At 44.7% G+C, this 20,102-nt stretch overlaps 2 protein-coding genes across 3 annotated transcripts in view; both read left to right on the top strand.

Moving 5' to 3' along the window:
* LOC131245202 (structural maintenance of chromosomes flexible hinge domain-containing protein GMI1-like) overlaps positions 1–20,102 on the top strand; it is a 52,843-nt gene that overhangs the window by 13,919 nt on the left and 18,822 nt on the right. The window lies entirely within an intron of this gene.
* The window catches only part of LOC131245200 (structural maintenance of chromosomes flexible hinge domain-containing protein GMI1-like), a 139,034-nt gene continuing 137,527 nt past the window's right edge, over positions 18,596–20,102 (top strand). The window contains exons 1-2 of one of the 2 annotated variants that reach the window (XM_058244496.1): positions 18,596–18,743; positions 18,890–18,958. In XM_058244496.1, coding sequence (XP_058100479.1) covers positions 18,636–18,743; positions 18,890–18,958 — 177 coding nt within the window. In that variant the 5' untranslated portion in view covers positions 18,596–18,635. Of the gene's footprint in view, positions 18,798–18,889; positions 18,959–20,102 lie in introns of both variants that reach the window. The other variant, XM_058244495.1, reaches the window with a different exon arrangement.

Below are 20,102 nucleotides of genomic sequence, written 5' to 3'. Positions count from 1 at the left end.
ATCTAAATCTGGTAGTTAGGAATATATACTTACAGAAGTTCCTGTCTCTGTCCTTAAATGAGTTCCTTTCAATATATGACTTTGGCATTGACTAATTTAAGTAGACAGTAAGGTAAAACTGATATGTAAGTAGAGTGTTGGTTGTTGGATATTTTGTTGGAAACATCTTGTTGTGTGCCACGTAAGTACGACTTTCAATTACGTGGGTGGCAATCATATGACTAGGTGAAACAACCTGGAGTGCATCTTGTTGTGTGCTACATAAGTACGACTTTCAATTACGTAGGTGGCAATCATATAACAATTGGTTGCACACGGTATTAGGTCAGTCGTGATTTGTAAAGACTGTATTTGAATGGATTACATCTTGCTTGGGTCATCTTCTTGGAAGTAGTAAGAGAAGAGTGGAGGAACAGCAACCGAAGGGAGGAATGGTTCGCCACAAGACTAGAAATCTACATGCCTCTCCTCAACTTGTTTGCAGTTGCATGTAGACATTGGGATTTTAGGATTTACACACCACTCTTATACAACGCATGTTCATAGAAACCTTACCACCATCATCACATGTGTAGGGCATTCTCATCGATGGCGAAGGCCTAACCACTGTGGACAAAATATTTATCGGATATCCTTGGCATAGTTGGTAAGCCGGTGCATGTTGTTGGGTTGGTGTAGGTAGGAAGTAGCTGTAAACAGAGAGGAGTTGAAAGCTTTTCTGTATTTGAGACAACCCAAAGGGGTTGAATATATAGAGATTATAGTCATCTATACAGGGAAAATAATAAAATCAGAATCCTTTACCTATGGAAACGAACTATACAAGGTATACTAGCTATACAAGGTATCTGAGCCTGTCTAACATCCCCTCTCAAACTAATGCTGGTCATCGACAAGTAATAGTTTGCCAACTAGAAATGAGTGATGTGCAGAAGTGAGGGACTTGGTGAGAATGTCGGCAATCTGATCATGGGATGCAACATGTGGAAGAGAAATGAGCCCAGACTGAAATTTCTCGCGGATAAAGTGACATTCAACTTCAATATGCTTTGTCCGTTCATGAAAAACCGGGTTAGAGGCAATCTGAATGACACTTAGATTATCAACATGGAGTGGAGCAGGATTCTGCAGAGGAATGCCCAAGTCGGAAAGAAGTCCATGTAACCAGACAAACTCAGTACACGCAGCGGACATCGCCCAATACTCAGCTTCTGTGCTTGATTTGGAAACAGTAGCCTGATTCTTACACTTCCAATAAATGAGAGAAGTGCTGAGAAAAACACAGTAGCCAATGGTAGATCTTTGTGTGAGAGCGCAACCGGCCCAATCTACATCCGAATAAGCACGAAGGTCCAGAGTCGTCGTGGAGGAGAAGAACAATGATCGATCTAGAGTTCCATGTAGGTACCGTAGGATGCGCAACACCGCAGTCATATGAAGAGTCCGAGGAGCAGAAACAAACTGACTGACGACTTGGACAGCGTAGGCAATATCAAGGCGAGTCATAGTTAAGTAAACCAGACTCCTAACCAAACGGTGGTATAAGTCAGGCTGTGCAAGTAAATCACCATCGTCACGGTCATATTGAACGTTCAGTTCTAAGGGAGTTTAAACTGTCTTCTGATCCGTCAATGATGTCAAGGCGAAAAGATCCTTGGTATATTTACGCTGGCTGACCATGATCCCAAGTTGAGAACGTAAAATTTCAAGCCCAAGAAAGTATGTGACATGGTCGAGGTCTTTCATCTTAAAGGAGGATTGTAGAACTTCCTTTAAAGCCGAGATGCCAGTAGCATCACTACCAGTCAGAAGCAAATCATCAACATAAACGAGAACAATGACAATTCCGTGAGCAGTGGTGCACAAAAATAAGGATGGGTCATGACTACTTCGAGTAAAGCCAGCACCTGTAACAACATCGTGAAAGCATTCGAACCATGACCGAGGTGCCTGTTTGAGGCCATACAGGGCTTTCTTTAGGCAACATACCTTATTATCAGGGATTAAAGAGCTAGGAGGATGTTTCAAATATATTGTTTCTTAGAGGTCTCCATGAAGAAAAGCATTTTTTCAGATCCATCTGAGTAAGTGGCCAAGAGCGAATGGAAGATATTGCCAGAAGTGTACGAACAGTTTTCATCTTGGCCACGGGAGCGAATGTCTCATTATAATCAATTCCGTATTCCTGTTTGTATCCCTGAGCGACAAGTCGAGCCTTGTATCAATCCAATGATCCATCAGACTTGAGCTTGACAGAATAAATCCATTTGCTACCAATTAGCTGTTGGTCAGCAGGTCAAGTGACAATGTCTCACGTATGATTATCATCCAATGCCACAAGTTCTTCTGCCATAGCCTTCTTCCAACAATCATGAGTGGCTGCCTGAGAGTATGAAGTAGGAATAGAAACAGTATCCAGAGTAACATTCATGGCAGACATAGAGCATATCAAGTGATCAAGCGCTCAATGTACGCAATCGGAACAACGTATCGAGGTAGGTTCAGGATCTGCAACAGGTACAGTAGGTTCGGGTTGAGTAATATGTGGTGGAGCTGTACGTGGTCGATGCGAGTAAACCTGCAACGGACGAGGGAGAGTACTCGAGGCAAAAGGAATATCAGGAAAGGTGGTTAGACCAGGAGATTTTGGGGCGTGTGGAGGAGGAAGAGATGAATAAAAGGCAATATGTTCAAGAAAAACAACATGTCGTAAAACCCGAACACGAAGAGAAACCGGATCATAACATCGAAAACCCTTCTGAGTTTCTCCAAATCCCAAGTACATACATTTGATCGATTTTGGAGATAGTTTGTTACGCTTACGTGAAGCTAAGTGAACATAACAGACAACCAAAAACACGAAATGTGGAATATGCAGGAGGTAAGTCGCTGAGAACAAAGTATGAAGATTTACTGTTCAGAACATTGGTTGACATCCGGTTAATCAAGTAGACTGAATGTAACATTGCTTCCGCTCAGAAAGAACGAGGAACACTCATAGCTGTCATAAGGGTGTTAGCAGTTTTAACAATATGACGATTTTTTCGTTCAGCCACCCCATTCTATTGTGGAGTATCAAAACAGGTGGTCTGATGAATAATCCCATGACCCTGAAGAAATGTACAAAAATCAGTTGAGAGATATTCCCCCTGAGTCAGAGCGGAGAGTTTGAACTGGAACCCAAAATTGAGTCTCCACCATAAAGTGAAATATCTTGAATTTTTCAAAAACCTGTGACTTCGAGTGCAGAAAGTAAATCCAGGTGTAACGTGTAAAATCATCAATGAATATAACATAATATCGTAACTTAGAGAGAGACATAATTGGTGAAGGATCCCAGACATTTGTATGCACTAGTTCAAACATAGAAGATGATTTTGTAGTACTTAGAGGAAAAGGAATACACTTACTTTTTGAAAGATAACAAGATGAACAAGAATAATCCAAATCTTTTTTATTAAGAGAAATGTTTCCTAACATGCCCAAAGAAAATAACTGAATTAACCGATCAGAATGTGGATGACCCAGGCGAAAGTGCCACAGTTTCCACAACTTATTTGCCGAACAAATATTTGATGAAGATGGAGAAAAGAAATAACGAGCCGGAGTGATATATGGATCAAAGTCCAGCACATACAGACGACCATGCCGCCTACCCATCCTAAGTACCTTCCCCGTTGCCAGATCCTGCACAAAACAACAGTTGGGAAGAAATATGACGAAGCAGTTGTTGGATGTGAGTTGACCAACTGAAATTAAATTGGAGGAGAGGTTAGGGACATGAAACACATCATGAAGGGTGAACTGGCGATGAGCAGAATGAGAGAAAGTCAATGATCCAACGGACTAAATAGGTAGTCTAGTGCCATCCGCAGTAGAAATAGCCTGATTTTCGGTGTAGGGACGAATGTCACGAAGATGAGATACAGCACCAGTCATGTGATTGGAAGCACCTAAATCGAAGAACCGTGTAGAAGATGGGGATATGCTTGACATACCGGCCGTAGAAAGGGCCTGAACGATTTGCTGGAGCATCGCAGGAGTCAAAGGTGATGAAAGACCTTCAGTAGAAACAGTAGATGCAGAATCACTAACAGATGGCTCGGAAGAAATAGTGGCAGCAGTAGCAGAAAGAGAAAGACCATGACCACCACGTCCACGGTCGAAAGAAGATGCATAGGCACGTATATGGCAGTCTTGAATACTGTTACCAGTCTGTCGACAATAAGCGCACTATTCTTTACATTGAGCGACAACATGACCCACCTTGTTGCAGCCGCGACAAGTCAAAGGAGTAGAACCACGTGTTGGTGTAGTAGTGTACACGGCAAGCACCATATCAGATGATCTCGGAGTTGAGGAAGAAGAGAGAACTTTCAGTCGTTGTTCCTCAGCCAATAAATCATTAAGAACCGAATTCAATGAAGGAGTAGGGCTACGATTCAAGAGAGCAGCCCGACAATGCTCAAATTTCGGACACAGCTTCATAAGAAATTGTCGAACTTGCGCACTCTCGCACATAGTTTGGAATATCTTAAAGTCATGAGGAAATGTTGGATCCATCATAGCCATCTCTGTCCAAATTGTGACAATTTTGGAGTAAAATGATTGAATACTATCGTCACCCTGAGTAAGGTTAACGAAATCCTGTTCCAGGCGGTATAACCGGGCCACATTACTCTGTTGATAAATTGTCTGGAGATGTTCCCACATTGCCTTAGTAGTGCGATGAGGTGTGAGGCCAACAGCAATGGACCGATCGACCGAATCGAGAATCCAGGTAATAATCCGTCCATTGTTCATTTCCCAATCAGCTAATTTGTCGGCATCTGTGGAAGTGGGGATAGTAACAGATCCATCAATTAGTCTCCACAAACCATGACCCTTAAGGAAGTTCTGAAAATGGATGACCCATAGAGAATAGTTGGTACCATCAAAACTACAACGTGGGGCCTCTGTACGTGATGAGTCCCTGTTCATTGATTTGAAGTAATGTAAAGCACACAAAGAGTTGCAACAGAAGAAGGTTTTAGATGTACCGTACAGCAGGAGATACCCAAGGGATTGCAGTTTCGGGATCTGGCGGAATAGCAACAGGGGCTCCGGGACCGGGAAAAGCTAGATCGGAACAGAGGGGCGCTGGATCTGGATCTGGAAAAACTAGATCGGAATAGGGGGGTTGCTGGATCTGGAACAGAGGGACTGAACGATGCAGGTGCGCAAAGGGGACGAGCAGAGGGGCCGGATGAGCAAAGGGGTCAGGTGCGCAGAGGGTCGGACGAGCAGAGGGGTCAGGTGCGCAGAGGGGCCAGACGAGCAGAGGGTCGGACGACACAGGGGCGCAGGGGGGTAGAGGGGTTGGACAACGCAGGGGCGGTCGGATCTGACAGGTGGTGCCGGTTTTGGATCAGTGAAGCTCTGATACATGTAAACAGAGAGGAGCTGAAAGCTTTTCTGTATTTGTGACAACCCAAAGGGGTTGAATATATAGAGATTACAGTCATCTATACAAGGAAAATAATAAAATTAGAATCCTCTACCTATGGAAACGAACTATACAAGGTATACTAGCTATACAAGGTATGTGAGCCTGTCTAACAGTAGCTCCCGCAAAATTCCAACGGATGCTCATGGAACTAATAAGTTGAAACTATCGGTGGAGGACATGGTCCACAAATAGATAATGTATGCATGCATGAAGAAAACGTCTATTAACATATGTTGGACTGACCTTTTGCACGATATGGCCAGCATTGTAGTAGCTAAAATCTCCATGGATTCGTGCTTGGCTTTAAGGACGTTAGTCTTTGATATCGACGTCACGTTCTCAATGCAGTAGTGAATCATATGGTGGAGAAGCTCTCTTGAATGGGTTTTGATGATGGCTAAATGTGGGGATTATTGAGGGCGAATCAAGGTAACGAGGATGCAGGTTAATTATTTTCATCATCCAACATTTCGCTCACCCAAACTCTTTAAGTGATGATCAAGTACATCCCTGCTCTTTTCAACGCCATTACCGATTGATATGGGGGCTTTGTTGCATGTGTATGGGAGAAAAGTACACCGCAAGGAGAGACTCTCTCAACAATCATTCAAATGCAAAGATGATCTCTTTGTATCTACTTACTCTGCATGATTTCGAAAATCAATGCTTTCCTTAGACACACCATCAGAGGAATTTGGCTCGAAATTATCGCTGCTGGTACCTCTCATCCAATCATGTGGTGTTCGTAAATTGATAGATAAGTGAGAGTTATCTTGGTTGTATAAGGAAATTTGGATTATGGATTTAGTTGTGGTCATTTCATGGGCTACCATGCAAAAATAACAATGATTGGACCATTTAACCATTAGATCAAAAGCCCATAAAATTGATGACGAAGATTGTTTTTGTAAATAGGTCCAATCAACCATTTGACCTTCTATTTATCAGGACCCATCATGGATTGCTTATGGTTCTAAAGAATCACTTCTATCAAAGAAATCCTTACCATATTACATCCATAAATTGGGAAATGGATGGCTTCAAAAAGGATAGCTTGATGGGTATCATCAGATTGACCTCAAAAGTGGGTATTTTCAGATACATATTCGCTAGGAGATGAATGGTAGACAACCTTCAAGATGAAGGATGGGCTAATTGAGTGACTAGTCATGCCTTTAGGCTTAAGCAAGGCTTCGAGTACATTCACGAGAGTAATGACCCAGGTGTTGAGGCCCTTAATGGGTAAGTTCCTTGTGGTATATTTCGACGACATCCTCATTTATAGTCCAAGGAACAACACCTCCACCATTTGAGGCAAGTTTCCGGGATACTTGGAACGAAGAAGTTATACGTTAACCTGAAGAAGTGTTCTTTCACATCTAATAAAGTTTTCTTCGGCTTCATTGTTTCATCTGAGGGCATGTTTGCGGATTCCGAGAAAGTCAAGGCTATAGTAAGTTGGCCTGAACCACAAAACATTCATGAGGTGCATAGCTTCCACGGTTTCGTCACTTTTTATAGGCGGTTCGTTCGAGGCTTTAGTCCCATTATGGCTCCCATTATGAATTGCGTTAAGAAGGGAGAGTTCTAATGGACTAATGTAGCCTTCAAATCATTCAAAGAGATTAAGGGCAAGATGATTGAGGCTTCTATCATGCACCTTCCCGACTTTTCTAAAGTCTTCGAGGTTGCGTCTGATGCATCTGGTGTCGGTAGAGGTGGAGTGCTTAGCTAGGAAGGGCATCTTGTTGCCTATTTCAGTGAGAAGTTGATTGAGGCAAAGCAACAATACTCTACCCATGACAAGGAATTTTACGCGGTAGTCCAATCCTTGCGACGTAGGTGACATTACCTACTACTGTAAGAGTTCGTTTAGTTTTCCAACCATGAGGGTTGAGATACCTCAACTCCCCAAAAAAATTAAACCCAAGGCATGCCAAGCGGGTTTAGTTTCTCAAGGAGTACACATTTGTTCTGAAACATAAAGTCGGGGTCGAGAATAACCTTGTTGATGCCTTTAGTCGTTGAGTGACGTTACTCCAATCCATGTGTGGAAGTCTACTAAGTTCGAACAATTGAAGGGAAAATGCCTCACGTGCCTAGATTTTGGGAAAATGTACATGTCACTTTAGGATCATCAGTTGAGGAGTGATGGTAGATTTGTCCTAATCGATGAGTTTGTATTTAATTGTCATAGACTGCATTCCCCGCACCTCCATACGAGATTTTCTATTTTGAGAGCTTCACGCCAGAGTAGTCGGTCATTTTGGTAGAAATAAGATTGCCGCTTTTGTTAAGGATAGATTCTATTGGCCCTGTCTCAAGCGAGACATTGCCAAAATTATTAGGCAATATAGGACTTGTCAGTCGGCAAAGCAGAAAAGGCAGAACACCAGATTATATACGCCTTTGCCAGTGCCACACACTTCGTGGCAAGATATTAATATGGATTTTGTGCTTGGGCTACCCAAGACAATTAGAAAGAATAATTCCATCTTTGTGGTGGTGGACTGTTTTCAAAAATGGCCCATTTTCTCTCACGTTTCAAAACATTTAATGACTCCAACATTGTCAAGCTTTTCTTTGGAGAGGTGGTTCGCTTGCATGGTTTACCGAGGACTATTGTGTCTGATAGAGATGTGAGATTCATGAGTTATTTTTGGAAGACACTTTGGCATATGATGAGCACGAGAGTCCAGTTCTCGTCAGCATACCATCCCCAAACTTATGGTTGAACGGAAGTGGTGCTTCCGACTTGCCCGATCTGCCCCACAACCCATGGCCCTTACTAGACTATTCTTCCCAGCCTTTGCCTTCTTTATCATCCATACCTTCCAGAAGAGAAGAGATCGAAGGTATCTTGGATGAACAAGTGGTTTCTACCGGACACAGAGGATTCCAGAAGTATCTCGTCAAGTGGAAGAACATGCTGGAGTCAGACAATACGTGGATAATAGAGACCAAGCTCCAAAAACTAGACTCGGATCTCCTAGAGCATTATTGCAGTTTTATTTCACAAGAGGTACTCTTCTCAGCCAATGGGAGTTGATGAAGTCATCCAAGCTCCTTTTAGAGCTTATCAGAGTCGGATGAAAGCTACCCTAGTTTTGTTATTTCTAGATGATCATCGCATGGGGCCTAGTGGGCCCAATTTAAGTTCCTAGCCCCGTTTAAGTTCCTAGCCCCGTTAAAGACCCCACATGCAAGATCTGCCTTCTTTACCATCCATACCTACCAGAAGAGGAGATTAAAGGTATCTTAGATGAACATGGAGGATTCCAGAAGTATCTCGTCCAGTGGAATAACATGATAGAGTCAGACAATACATGGATTACAGAGACTGAGCTTCAAAAACTAGAATCGAATCTCCTAGAGCATTATTGCAGTTTTATTTTGCCAAGGGCGAATTTTCTCAGTCGAGGGGAGTTGATGAGGTCATCCGAGCACCTTTTAGAGTTTAACAGAAACAGAGGAAAACTACTCTAGTTTCGTTATGGCTAGATGATCATTACATGGGACTCAGTGTGTCCAATTTAAGTTCCTAGCCTCATTGAAGACCCCACATACATGATTGTGCATCTTTAAAGACCCTACACTAGGAAGATTTACGTGGGTTGCTTGGCTAGGAGTGTTAGACCACTGGATCGTGATTGCAGACCATCTTGATCGTGGACCCATTGGACATGATGGAGCCATTAGGATGGCTTAGTTAGTTATTTTGTTTATTGTGATTTATTTTATAATTTAGTTGAAATAATGGTGTTTTAGACATTTTATATGCAATAAGGGTATTTTTGTAAAAACACCCCAAAAAGACTAGTAAAGGGTTGAGCATGCGAAACCCTAGGCGGAGATGTGAAAAATAAAATTTTCTTCTTTGTTGCTTTAAGCAAAGAAAAGGCCTCCTCTGTTTGGATTTTGGTGTGAAGGCATGGGCCATGGAGTGATTCTAACTCTTCTCTCTCTTTTTCTTATCGTCGAGGTATTATTATCACTTTTCTCCTCTTCTCCCCCTTCTCTCTCTATTTCTTTATTTTTCATTTGTTTCCACCCAAATCCCATCCTAACCATCCCCAAAACCCTGTAGACCTAAACCCTACCTATCTGCATAATCGTACGGACCTCCCCCACTTGTCCATACAACTATACGGATGCAACCGTACGACTGTCCGTACAGCTAACCCCATCCTGCCTTCCATCTTTTTGGTCTTTTAACCATTCCCTTTTAAAACCTCATAACCCTAAACCTAAAACCCTAGACCATAGAATTTGAAACCCTTATCTCCTAAGTTTCGTAAACCTTAAGTCTCCAAACATTAATTGTTTCAAGCTCTAACAAAGTGCAAGTGAATCCTTTAATTTAGATTGAATCCTATGCTAGATGGAAGTTCTACCTTCCATTGGGCCATCTCCAATTGATAATTATAAGATCCAGCTGCGGGATTGTGATGTGGCCTTGAATTTGAGTATAGTTGATTACTTGATTTCTTTAGATTTGTGATAGATTGGCAATGTTTTATATTTTGATTTACTCCAATAATCCGTTTATTAATTCATTTGCATCATTATAGTTTAGGCTATTTGTCCTGCATCTGTCTTAGTCAATCTTTGCCTTATAAATTTACTAAACAAGCCCAAATCCATGCCCATGTCGACTCGTGACCGGTGATGATTTGACCTAGCTCAACATATTAGCTGATTCCTAGGCAGAGGTCTGCCCTGCAGCAACCATTTGTAATAACTAAGTTACATTAATACAATTTGATCCCAAGGCCATTTGCAGGGTGTGATTTGTTGCTAGCAGAAAAGCAAGCACCTACTCATTGAACATTACTTAATTATCTGTCTTTATATAGGCCAATATATGGGTTGGTTGGGTTAGCCCAAACTCACCCCAAGCCTGTCTTGTTCATTTAAATGGGCCGCTTATTCTAATCCAAGCCTGACTAGGACCTGATAAACTCTATCTGAACCTGTTCTTTAAGTAGGTTCAGGTTGGTTGGCATGCAGGTAGTCTCAATCCTTTCTGAACCCTAACTCTCAACCATAAAGGAATGACAAAGGACTCCTTGGGTAGCCGATTCATCGGTGTCTACATTTCCTTGCCATGCAAATGAAGCAGTGATGTGATTGCATTTCTGAATCTCCTTTACTTCCCCGGTATAGTTAGCCACTTAAGTAGGATGAGTATACTTAAGTGGGCAAGCTTAAGTGGGCTCTGCCTTAGTAGAGATTTACCCCCGCAGAGATTCAAAATCTTCTTCCTTCTGCAGATGCATTGATCATGTGTGAGGTTCCAGTTTTCTTTTATTTTCCATTCGAGGAACTACGACCAATCAACCCTCAGGTTATCATCAGTTGATCGGATTGATATGGAAGAGCGCTCGTGGAAGGAGGTTCGCCACCCAAACCCCCCTCCTTCTTTCTTCTCCCTCTTTATTGCAAACCTAACTTTTGATACAAATCACGAGGACCTCCACTGCATCTTCGGGAGATTTGGCAAGGTAGTAGTAGTTTCCATTCCGTTTAATCCATACGCAAACCGATCTAGAGGGTTTGGCTTCGTCCGTTTCAGATATGAGCAAGATGCGCTCAATGCTATAAACTGCTTGAACAGGAGAAGGATAGATGGCAGAATCGTCTCAGTTCAGAAGGCTCAGGTCCAAAAGGTGCCCATACCCCTCCGACATCCCCCGCCCCTGAATGCTTCTTCCCGTCCCCTGCCCCCTATGCCTGGTTCCTTCTCTATTCTGAAGAAACCTTCGCCGGATCCCATTACGGAACCCCTGCAGACAACTCACCCTCCACCCGATTAGTTAGGGATTGAGGCATTGTGACTAATTGAAGCGGAACAGAAGGCTGTGAATCATCTCAGGAAAACCTTGCCCATGCTGTGGTGATTAAGACGCTAGACCCGGGGGTCTCCATCACACAGCTTAGGGATACATTAAGCCGTTCGGTCTTTTTGGCGTCCTCGCTTCAGATCTCTCGTATCAGGCCAGTCTCCTTCTTGTGTTCCTTCAAAGCCAGAGAGGATAGGGTCGCATTTGCAGCAGACAAGCCCCTTCTCCTCCTTATGAAAGTTTCGGAGGTAGAGCCATGGACCCCAGCTTTCTTCGTCCTGAACAAGGGGGTCTCGATCCGGTTGTTCGGGATCCCTGCCCATTCCTGGTACCCGGGAGCTCTAAGACAACTTGGCCAAACGTACGGCGAGGTCGTAGAAATAGACAAGGTTGCCCTGTTTGGAGTATTCAAAAGTTTTGCTCGACTTTGAATTAAACTAAAACCGGGTGCTGTTCTTCAAGGGCCGTGGTCCCTGGTTGTTTACGGTATTTCCTATCCAGTGATCGAATTCTTGGAGAGTTTCTCTGGGTGTGCTACCAAGGGGATTTTTCCCCCTAGGCCGGAATCTACTAAGGAGTGGGTTGCAAGAACTTTCTGCAATGAACGTGAGGCTACTACATCTCACCTACAATATGTTCAAGGAAATGCCCTTGTGAGTAATGCGATATCTCTTGAAGTTCAACAACGTTCCTCTTCACCAGTGGCGCAGCATCTTGCCCATGTTATTCCCGCTGTGGGCCCGCAGAATCCTGATGTCAACCCAGTTGCCCCTATTAGTTGTCCGTCTTGTGAGGGACGCCCCGCTTCTACTCTTGTCCCGGGCCCCATTCCTGATGGGTATCCCTTGGCCTCGGCGTCCTCTCCTTCGGTTCGCCACACTCTCCCTTCTGTGGTAGTGCTGAGTCTCCCTAGCACTACCTTGCCTCCCCCTTCCTTAGCGCCCCCCCCCCCATGTGTCCCCCACTAGCATTCCCCCAACCCTTGTCGGCCCTCCCATTATTCCCTTCCCTGCTTCACTTCCCTCCACCTTCACTCCAAACCATGTCAGCCCTGTCAGCCTTCCCTTCCCAACTCCAGTCCCCCCTACCTACCTCTCCCCTGTCAACCCAGCCCTCACCCCTGTTAACCCAACCCCAATAATCTCCCCTGCTTACCCTGCCCCCCTTCCTCCCGTCATTTCCTCCCCTTCTCTAGCCCCCACCAATTCCCTGGCTATATCCCCCCTTTCTGGCCACCCCTCCTCTTTACCCTCTACTGCAACACGCCTGGACGTTGGTGCTGTGACTAATATTACCCGAGCTGAGCAACACCCCTCGGACTCCTCTAAGCATTGCACTGGAGACACTCGCCTGACACCTGAGAAGGAGTCTCTTTGTTCTGAGCCTCCTGGTCTGTTCCCCAGTGAAGGTATATCAACGGGTGCCAGGATTCATAAGCCCCGAGCCAAATCGTTGGGAGGGTCCCCGCTCATGCCTTTACTCCCTTCAGATCATGTCCATCTAAGCCTGAGGAATCGTTGTATCAGCAATTTCAACTTGGGCATTGACGCAAGAGTTAATGTCCCTCCACATGAAGACAGAGACTCTGCCCACCAAGCCAGAATTACAGTTGATTTCTCCAATTACTTCTCTCAAAGTGAGAGGACCACCCCCCGGGAAGAATGTCAAGACCAGTCGAATGGAGCACTTTCCTCACCTGATCAGCCTCAACAGAGACCCATTCCTTCCCCTCAACCCTCTCAGGCTCAACCTAATTCGCTGAATGAGGAAGCCATCGACACAGATCCGATGATTGAAGCACGTACAGTGCCTGATCAAGACAAGATATCTCAAACAGATACCCAGACAGGGTTGACATACCACAGAAGGAAAATTCGGTGCAAGAAAACATCCTCGCAATTTGAGGAGGGAGATTGGCAATGCAGGCTGAGAAAGTTGAAATGTAGGGCCATCAACTAGGGATGTGTGACTGATGGATAAGGCTCTCATTTGGAATGCGCGCGGAGTGGGTGATCATCCCACAATTAGATCCCTAAAAAGGTTGATAAGGCGGTTCAACCCTAGCATTGTAGCTATCCAACCAATGGTGCTAGAGGAAAGAAGAATTGCAATTGGCCTGAAATTGAGATTCCACTGTTCCCTCTCAAATGGTGATCGAGGTGGAAAAATCTAGGTAATTTTCCGAAACCAACTTAATATTTCTTTGATCAGCTCATCTAACCAGATGATTACTATGAGAATGTATATGCAGGATTCTTTGCTACCCACATCCCTTTCGATTGTCTATGCTAGGTGTAGCAGAATTCTCCGAAGGGAGCTTTGGGCTGAGATTGAAGCTATCAGTGATTCCATCCAAGACCCCTAGGCTGTGGGTGGAGATTGCAATCCTGGAGACTTCTGAGAGAAGAGGAGGCAGCAACTCAGATATGAATAGTATGACAGAATTCTCTGATATGGTTCTCAACTCGGGCCTCTTGGATGCGGGTTTCGAAGGCAATCAGTTCTCCTGGGGTAACAACAAATCAGACCTAGCCCGCGTTTGGGCAAGACTCGATAGAGTTCTTATAAATGACAGATGGGCGTCTCAGTTTCCTACCTTCAAGGTGGAGGTTTTGCCCAGGGTAAATTCTGATCATGCTCCCCTTCTCCTCAATTGCCCTCTCCAAGCCCGGACTATTCCGAAACCTTTCCGCTTCTATCGGATGTGGGTGCTCCATGATTCCTTCCACCAGGTTATCAGCAATGCTTGGAGCGGAAAGTGTTCTGACCAGCCTTTGATAAATGTTCAGTTAAAGCTGAAGAAAACGAAGCAGATTCTGAAAATGTGGAACAAGGAAGTTTTTGGAAATGTTTTTCAGAACCTCAAGAAAGCTGAAGAAGACATGTTGGAGATGGAAAATAAGATGCAGGAAAATTCGAATGTCGACAGAAATCAGGATTGTGCCTTGGCTAGGCAGCGTCTTGCCCATCTTGAACGGATGGAAGAGTCTTACTGGAAGCAAAAGGCTAGGGTCTCCTACCTTCAGGAAGGTGATAGGAATACTAAATTTTTCTACAACACTGCAAATGAGAAGTTCAGACGCTCCTTCATATCCAAGCTCAAAGATGTTGCGGGTAATATCATTTCTGGGCAGGAGGAGCTCAAACAAGCTGCCAGCAGATTCTTTGAGGAGCAGTTCTCTGAGGATCCCACCAGCCAGTCAGTTGAGCTACTTCAGAACATCCCAAAACTAATCTCCCGTCAGGACAACGTCGCCCTCTCTGCCTCCCCTTCCCTATAAGAAGTCAGGACAGCGGTGTGGGATATCCCTATTGACAGGGCGCCAGGCCCGGATGGCTTCTCTAGTGCTTTCTTCAAAGAATGTTGGCCAATTGTTGGGCAGGACATTCACGCTGCAACGGTTTATCTTTTTGAAGGTGGGGTTCTGCCAAGAGCTTTCACCTCCTCGCTAATCTGTTTGATCCCCAAAACTCAGTCTCCCTCCACGTTCGCGGACTTTCGACCGATTAGCCTCTGTAATGTAATCTATAATATCTTTGCTAAGGTCTTAGCATCCAGACTGAGTACCGTCCTCCCCAAACTTGTGTCAAAGGAGCAAGGCGCTTTTGTGAAACGCCGGGCAATCGCTGAAAATATAGCCCTAGCGCAAGAGGCTATGAGGGACATCAACAGCAAAGTGCGTGGTGGTAACATGATTATCAAGCTGGATTTAGAAAAAGCTTACGATCGGGTCACCTGGGATTTTTTGAAGGAAGTACTAGGTTCGGCTTCAGGTTCAAGTGGATCAGATTAATGGAATCCTGCTGGGGTAATAACTGGTTCTCCGTCCTCATCAATGGGGAGGCTGTTGGGTTCTTCCCTTCATCGAAAGGGCTTCGTCAAGGAGACCCCCTGTCCCCGGGTCTCTTCATTCTGGCAGCGGAAGCCTTCTCTATAAGCTTCAGAAATCTGGTCGTTCAAGGAGACTGTCAGGCCTTTAAGCTCCACCGCCAAAGCCTGCTCATTACCCACCTCCTCTTCGTGGACGACACCCTTTTGTTTGTGAATGGGAGCCTCAAATCCCTCCAGAAAGTTAACAAATTCCTGACCGTGATTCAGGAATCAACAGGGCAGAAGATTAACCGATCCAAAAGTTGCTTTATTTGTGCTGACAGCATGCCAGGGGGTCGAATCAGATCTACGGAACGTCTTCTGGGGATAGCAAAAGCTAGAGCTAGTATCAAGTATCTGGGTGTCCCTCTCACCCGGGGTAGGCTTCGACAGGCAGATTTTCAATTTCTCATTGAAAAAGTGGAGAGACGCATCAGTGGTTAGACTGCTAGGTTCATGTCCCAAGTGGGCAGGGTGGTCTTGATTAAACATGCATTGGGAAGTCTCCCAATCCACGTGCTGGCTGCGGTCCACATGCCAAGGATGGTCACTGGGAAGCTGGAAAAGCTATTCGCTCGCTTCTTCTAGGGTTTGGCTAAAGGGAAGAACAAGTCGCACTAGATTGCGTGGCAGAAGATCTCATGCCCTCTAGAGGAAGGCGGGTTGGGAGTGCGCAGTTTAAAGGAAGTTATGTCAGCCCAACGTATGAAAATGGCCTAGTCAGCGAAATTTGGGGTGAAAGGTGGTCCGTGGGTAGAGTTTGTTAGATCTAAACATCAGGCCGATCTGAGATGTACAGATGGCGTCTTTCCAGCCAGCAGCGGTTCTCAATTGTGGAAGAAGATCAGGGACTTCCTCCCGTTGGTGTCGTCCTCTACCCAATGGAATGTCGAAAATGGTGAACTCAACTTGTGGGAGAATAATTGGACTGGCCTTGGTCCTCTTATAACTCATGTGGACAGTCCTCTCTCAGATAACATTAGGTCACTGATGGTCAAGGATTTCATCAGCCCAGCTAGGCCCCTCCCCCCTTTCGTGGTCATGTCTATGCTTCCTCCTACCGTCATTTCCTGGGTCTTCAAGGCAGGGTTTGCTTTGTTGGAAGGTAGGCCGTTTTGCTTCTGGCCTCGGGAACCATCTGGCAAATTCACGATCAGTTCTGCTTGGAAGCTTAATCATCTCCCTCGCCCCCCTAAACGCTGGGGTACCTAGATCTGGAGGAAAGGGGTTCTTCCCAAGATCTCTATGTTTGCTTGGAAGCTGCTGCAAGGTGCAATTCCCGTCGATGAAAGCGTCCAAAGAAAAGGCATCCACCTTGCGTCTCAGTGCAATTGCTGCTTGGATCCGCCCCCTCAACGCCCCTATGGTGAGTCGATTGCTCACTTGTTTCTTCATGGAAGACAAGCCTGCCTTGTGTGGGAGCACTTTAGCGGCTTCTTCGGCATCCCAAACCAAATGCATCAGTCTTTTGAGGAACACTTCCAAATATGGTGAAATGCCGATGCACCGGGTATGGTATCCTCGCAAATCAGGTACGCTATTCCAATGTTGATTGTGTGGGAATTATGGCTCTCCAGGAACCAGGCAAGATTCGCTGGTAGGCCCATGAAGTCTGTGAGCATTATAGCCCGGGTGAACGGTAGAATTGCTGCTATGGACTGCGATGGTTCCTCTTGGTTCCCTTTGACCCGGCAGTCTTGGGGTGGCCCTCATTCCCTGGCTTCCCCGTCTAAGACCCTGCATCATGAGGTTATCAAGTGGACTAAGCCAGCCACGGGTTGTTTCAAGCTCAACGTGGACGGTTCAGCTCGAGGTAACCCAGGTCTTTCGGGCGGTGGTGGAGTGTGCAGGAATGCCAGCAAAAATCTAATCTTTGCTTTTGCTAATGGTTATGGGCTGGGGTCAAATAATGAGGCCGAACTTAGAGCGATCCATGACGGCCTAGTTCTCTGTCTAGAAAGAGGGCTTCAGAAGGTGGTAGTGGAATCCGACTCGAGAGTTATTGTGGACATGTTGTTGGGGAAGGTTGTGACTAACTGGCAGTGGAAACCGTGGGTGGACAGGGTCAGAAATTTGCTCGCCTGGGGTGATATATCTTTTTGTCACATGTGGAGAGAAGGGAACGCTCCGGCTGATGGGATGGCTTGGTTAGGCAGTTCCGACCAGCCCCTGCTCTCCATTTTTTCCTTGTAAGACCTCCCTGCTGAGGTTAGAGGATCAATTTTCTTGGATAAGGTAGGCCTGGGGAATATTAGATCTTTTCAGACTGCTGGGTAGAGTAGCCATCGGGTTCCTTCCTTGCTGCTCCCCTGGTACTTTGGTTGTGTTGGGTGTCTCGTTGTGGATATCTGTTTTCCTCATGATAGGAGTGGCTGCTGGGGGCGGCCCTCCCGAATTATGTAAATCCCCTTGTTTTAGTAATGGAAAAATGTGGATTGATCGGTTTTTTTTTTAAAAAAAAAGGTAGGATGAGTATACCCACGCTATTAGTGGCTGAGGAATCACTTTTGAGAATAGCTGGGAATGTTTGGATCTGTGTAATCTCCTTCACAGCCTGACCCAAATGGTCCTTATTTCTGTCTCATTAGAATCCCAGTGTACCCTATTAGGTCCCCAGAAACTCCACAAAATGCCTATCATCCTAGATTATGCCCCCAATGCCACTGGATCTGGTTTAGCTGTCAGAGGTACAACTGAATTTTAGTTTTCGGAATTGGGCACCTAAGTGTTCTAAACAACATTACTTCAAATTTGGACTGTGTCCATCAATAACCTTCACCTGCCCTCTCTTAAATTCCTTACAAGTAAGGTCAATGGAAATAGACGCACTCATTTCGAGATTGGAGAAAAGTCCACCATGACAATGTTTAATAATTTAATTCAAGAAGATGCACTTTTTACGTGTTGAAGTGTGCACTTCTCATGATAAACTACGCTGGACGCCACCCTCCATCTAATAGGCCTAAAGAACGTTCGAAATCTAATCTAAAGCAGGAACGTTAATAACATTAATTTACCTTTTGGCATTTACTATTGTAGAGAAGTGCTATTGATCAAAACTTTTTTGATGAAATTTTCTTTTCCAGTCTTATGCTTTGTAGATTTTTCCTTAAGTTGTTTTTTTTTTTTTTTTTTTTTTTTGGAACTATTAAGTGGTTTTTGTTTGGGCGTGATGATCTTTAAAATTTATCAGTTGTCTTCTATTACCTAGAAATTTCAAAATGTTTCTTCTTGACATCCTTAAATATTCTAGTGGTTACAATTTTCCATTCTATTCATTCTCTCATGTTATCTTGTTGAATATGCAGCCTTTATTCGGTATTTTTGGTTACGGAGGACCTATTGCTTCAATGCATTTGGGAAGCTTTGGAATTTACAAACCACGCAAAGTTTGATTCAATTCTATCTAATTTTCACATATTTGTTATAATACATGTGTGCTTTAGTTTCTTCCAAGACAAAGGAGTCAAAGAAAGTCTACACTCTATATCTTGAGCGGGAGGCTTTACTCAACAACTCTCGTTCCGAATGCATTTGGAGGGTAGAACTTTTTAGATTGCTGATTGTTTCTGGAAGGATGTTGCCATATTCTAATGTTGTGATATCTTCAATTATGAAGGGTTTTTATTCTTGTGAGCTTTCTCATTATATTTCTGATCTGAATCTCAGTCTTTTATGCTGTTGTAGACTGATGGTGGCATTCGGGATCCTCTAGAAGATGAAATTCAGACATCACCTCATGGTAGCTTTACAAAGGTAAGTCTCCTCGCCCCAAAAATAACAATGATCTACAATGATTTCTTCCTAACTTGGCCTACATGTTAGCATATACCAACCCGACAAGGCCATATCCCCCAAAAAAAAAAGAAAAAAGAAAAAAAGAGATTGCTAACTAAGGTTGGTTGTAGAGAATGGTTTGACATGAGTAAGGTTGCTCAGAGCATCACAAATTCTCAACCAATTCGACATTTTACCCATTTCCATGATTGTCTGATAGCTCGTTGGGCTCCAAAAGCAGACTGAGGCAGTCTCATTTAGCCATCCCGCCCACTTCCACTCACACCATATGCCTTGTATAGTCGCATGCCTTGTATAGCCACATGCCTTGATTCTGTATTTATTGTATAGCTAATTAGATGATTCTATATTTGTAATTTACCTTGTATAGATGCCTGTAGATCTCCATATATTCAACCCCTTTAGGTTGTCTCAAATACAAGAAAATCAAAGGAGTTCTCTTTGTTTTCATAGTATCAGAGCATACCGATCCTGATCTGGCACCTCCTTCGTCACAGACACCGCCTCCTGACAGATCCGGCCGTTCCTGTGTCATCTCCTGACAAATCCGACCACCCTGCTGGTCACGCAACCCCGTCCGACCACCCTTGTTGCTGCGTCCGTCCCCCTTTGTTGTTGCGTCTGACCCTGCTGCTCGTCTGACCGCCCTTGCTACGTCGTCTGACCACCCCTGTTGCGTCGTCTGACCGCCCTTGCATCGTCCGACCGCCCTTGCTGCTCGTCCGATCACCCCTACTGCACCCTCAGCCCTTCCGCACGCCCTTGTTGCTAGTGTTGCGTTCAATCCAGATCCTGATCCAGCAACCCCTGTTGCTGGTGCTGCGATTCGCTCCATCCCTTGGGTAGCTCCTTCTGCTACTTGCTGTGACTCTTTTGCTGCCAAGTACATCCAAAACTTCCTTCTGCTGTGACTCTTCACGTGGTTTCCATTACTTTAGATCTATGGACAAGGACTCATCCCGTACAGAGGCCCCACGTTGCAGTTTTGATGGAACCAACTACAATCTATGGGTCATCCACTTTCAGAGCTTCCTCAAGGGTCGTGGTTTGTGGGGACTAATTGATGAATCTATTACTGTCCCCACTTCCACCGATGCCGACA

This window comes from Magnolia sinica, chromosome 5 (genome assembly GCF_029962835.1).
Source record: "Magnolia sinica isolate HGM2019 chromosome 5, MsV1, whole genome shotgun sequence".
Lineage (NCBI taxonomy): Eukaryota > Viridiplantae > Streptophyta > Magnoliopsida > Magnoliales > Magnoliaceae > Magnolia > Magnolia sinica.
This window is presented reverse-complemented; position numbering and strand designations above follow the sequence as displayed.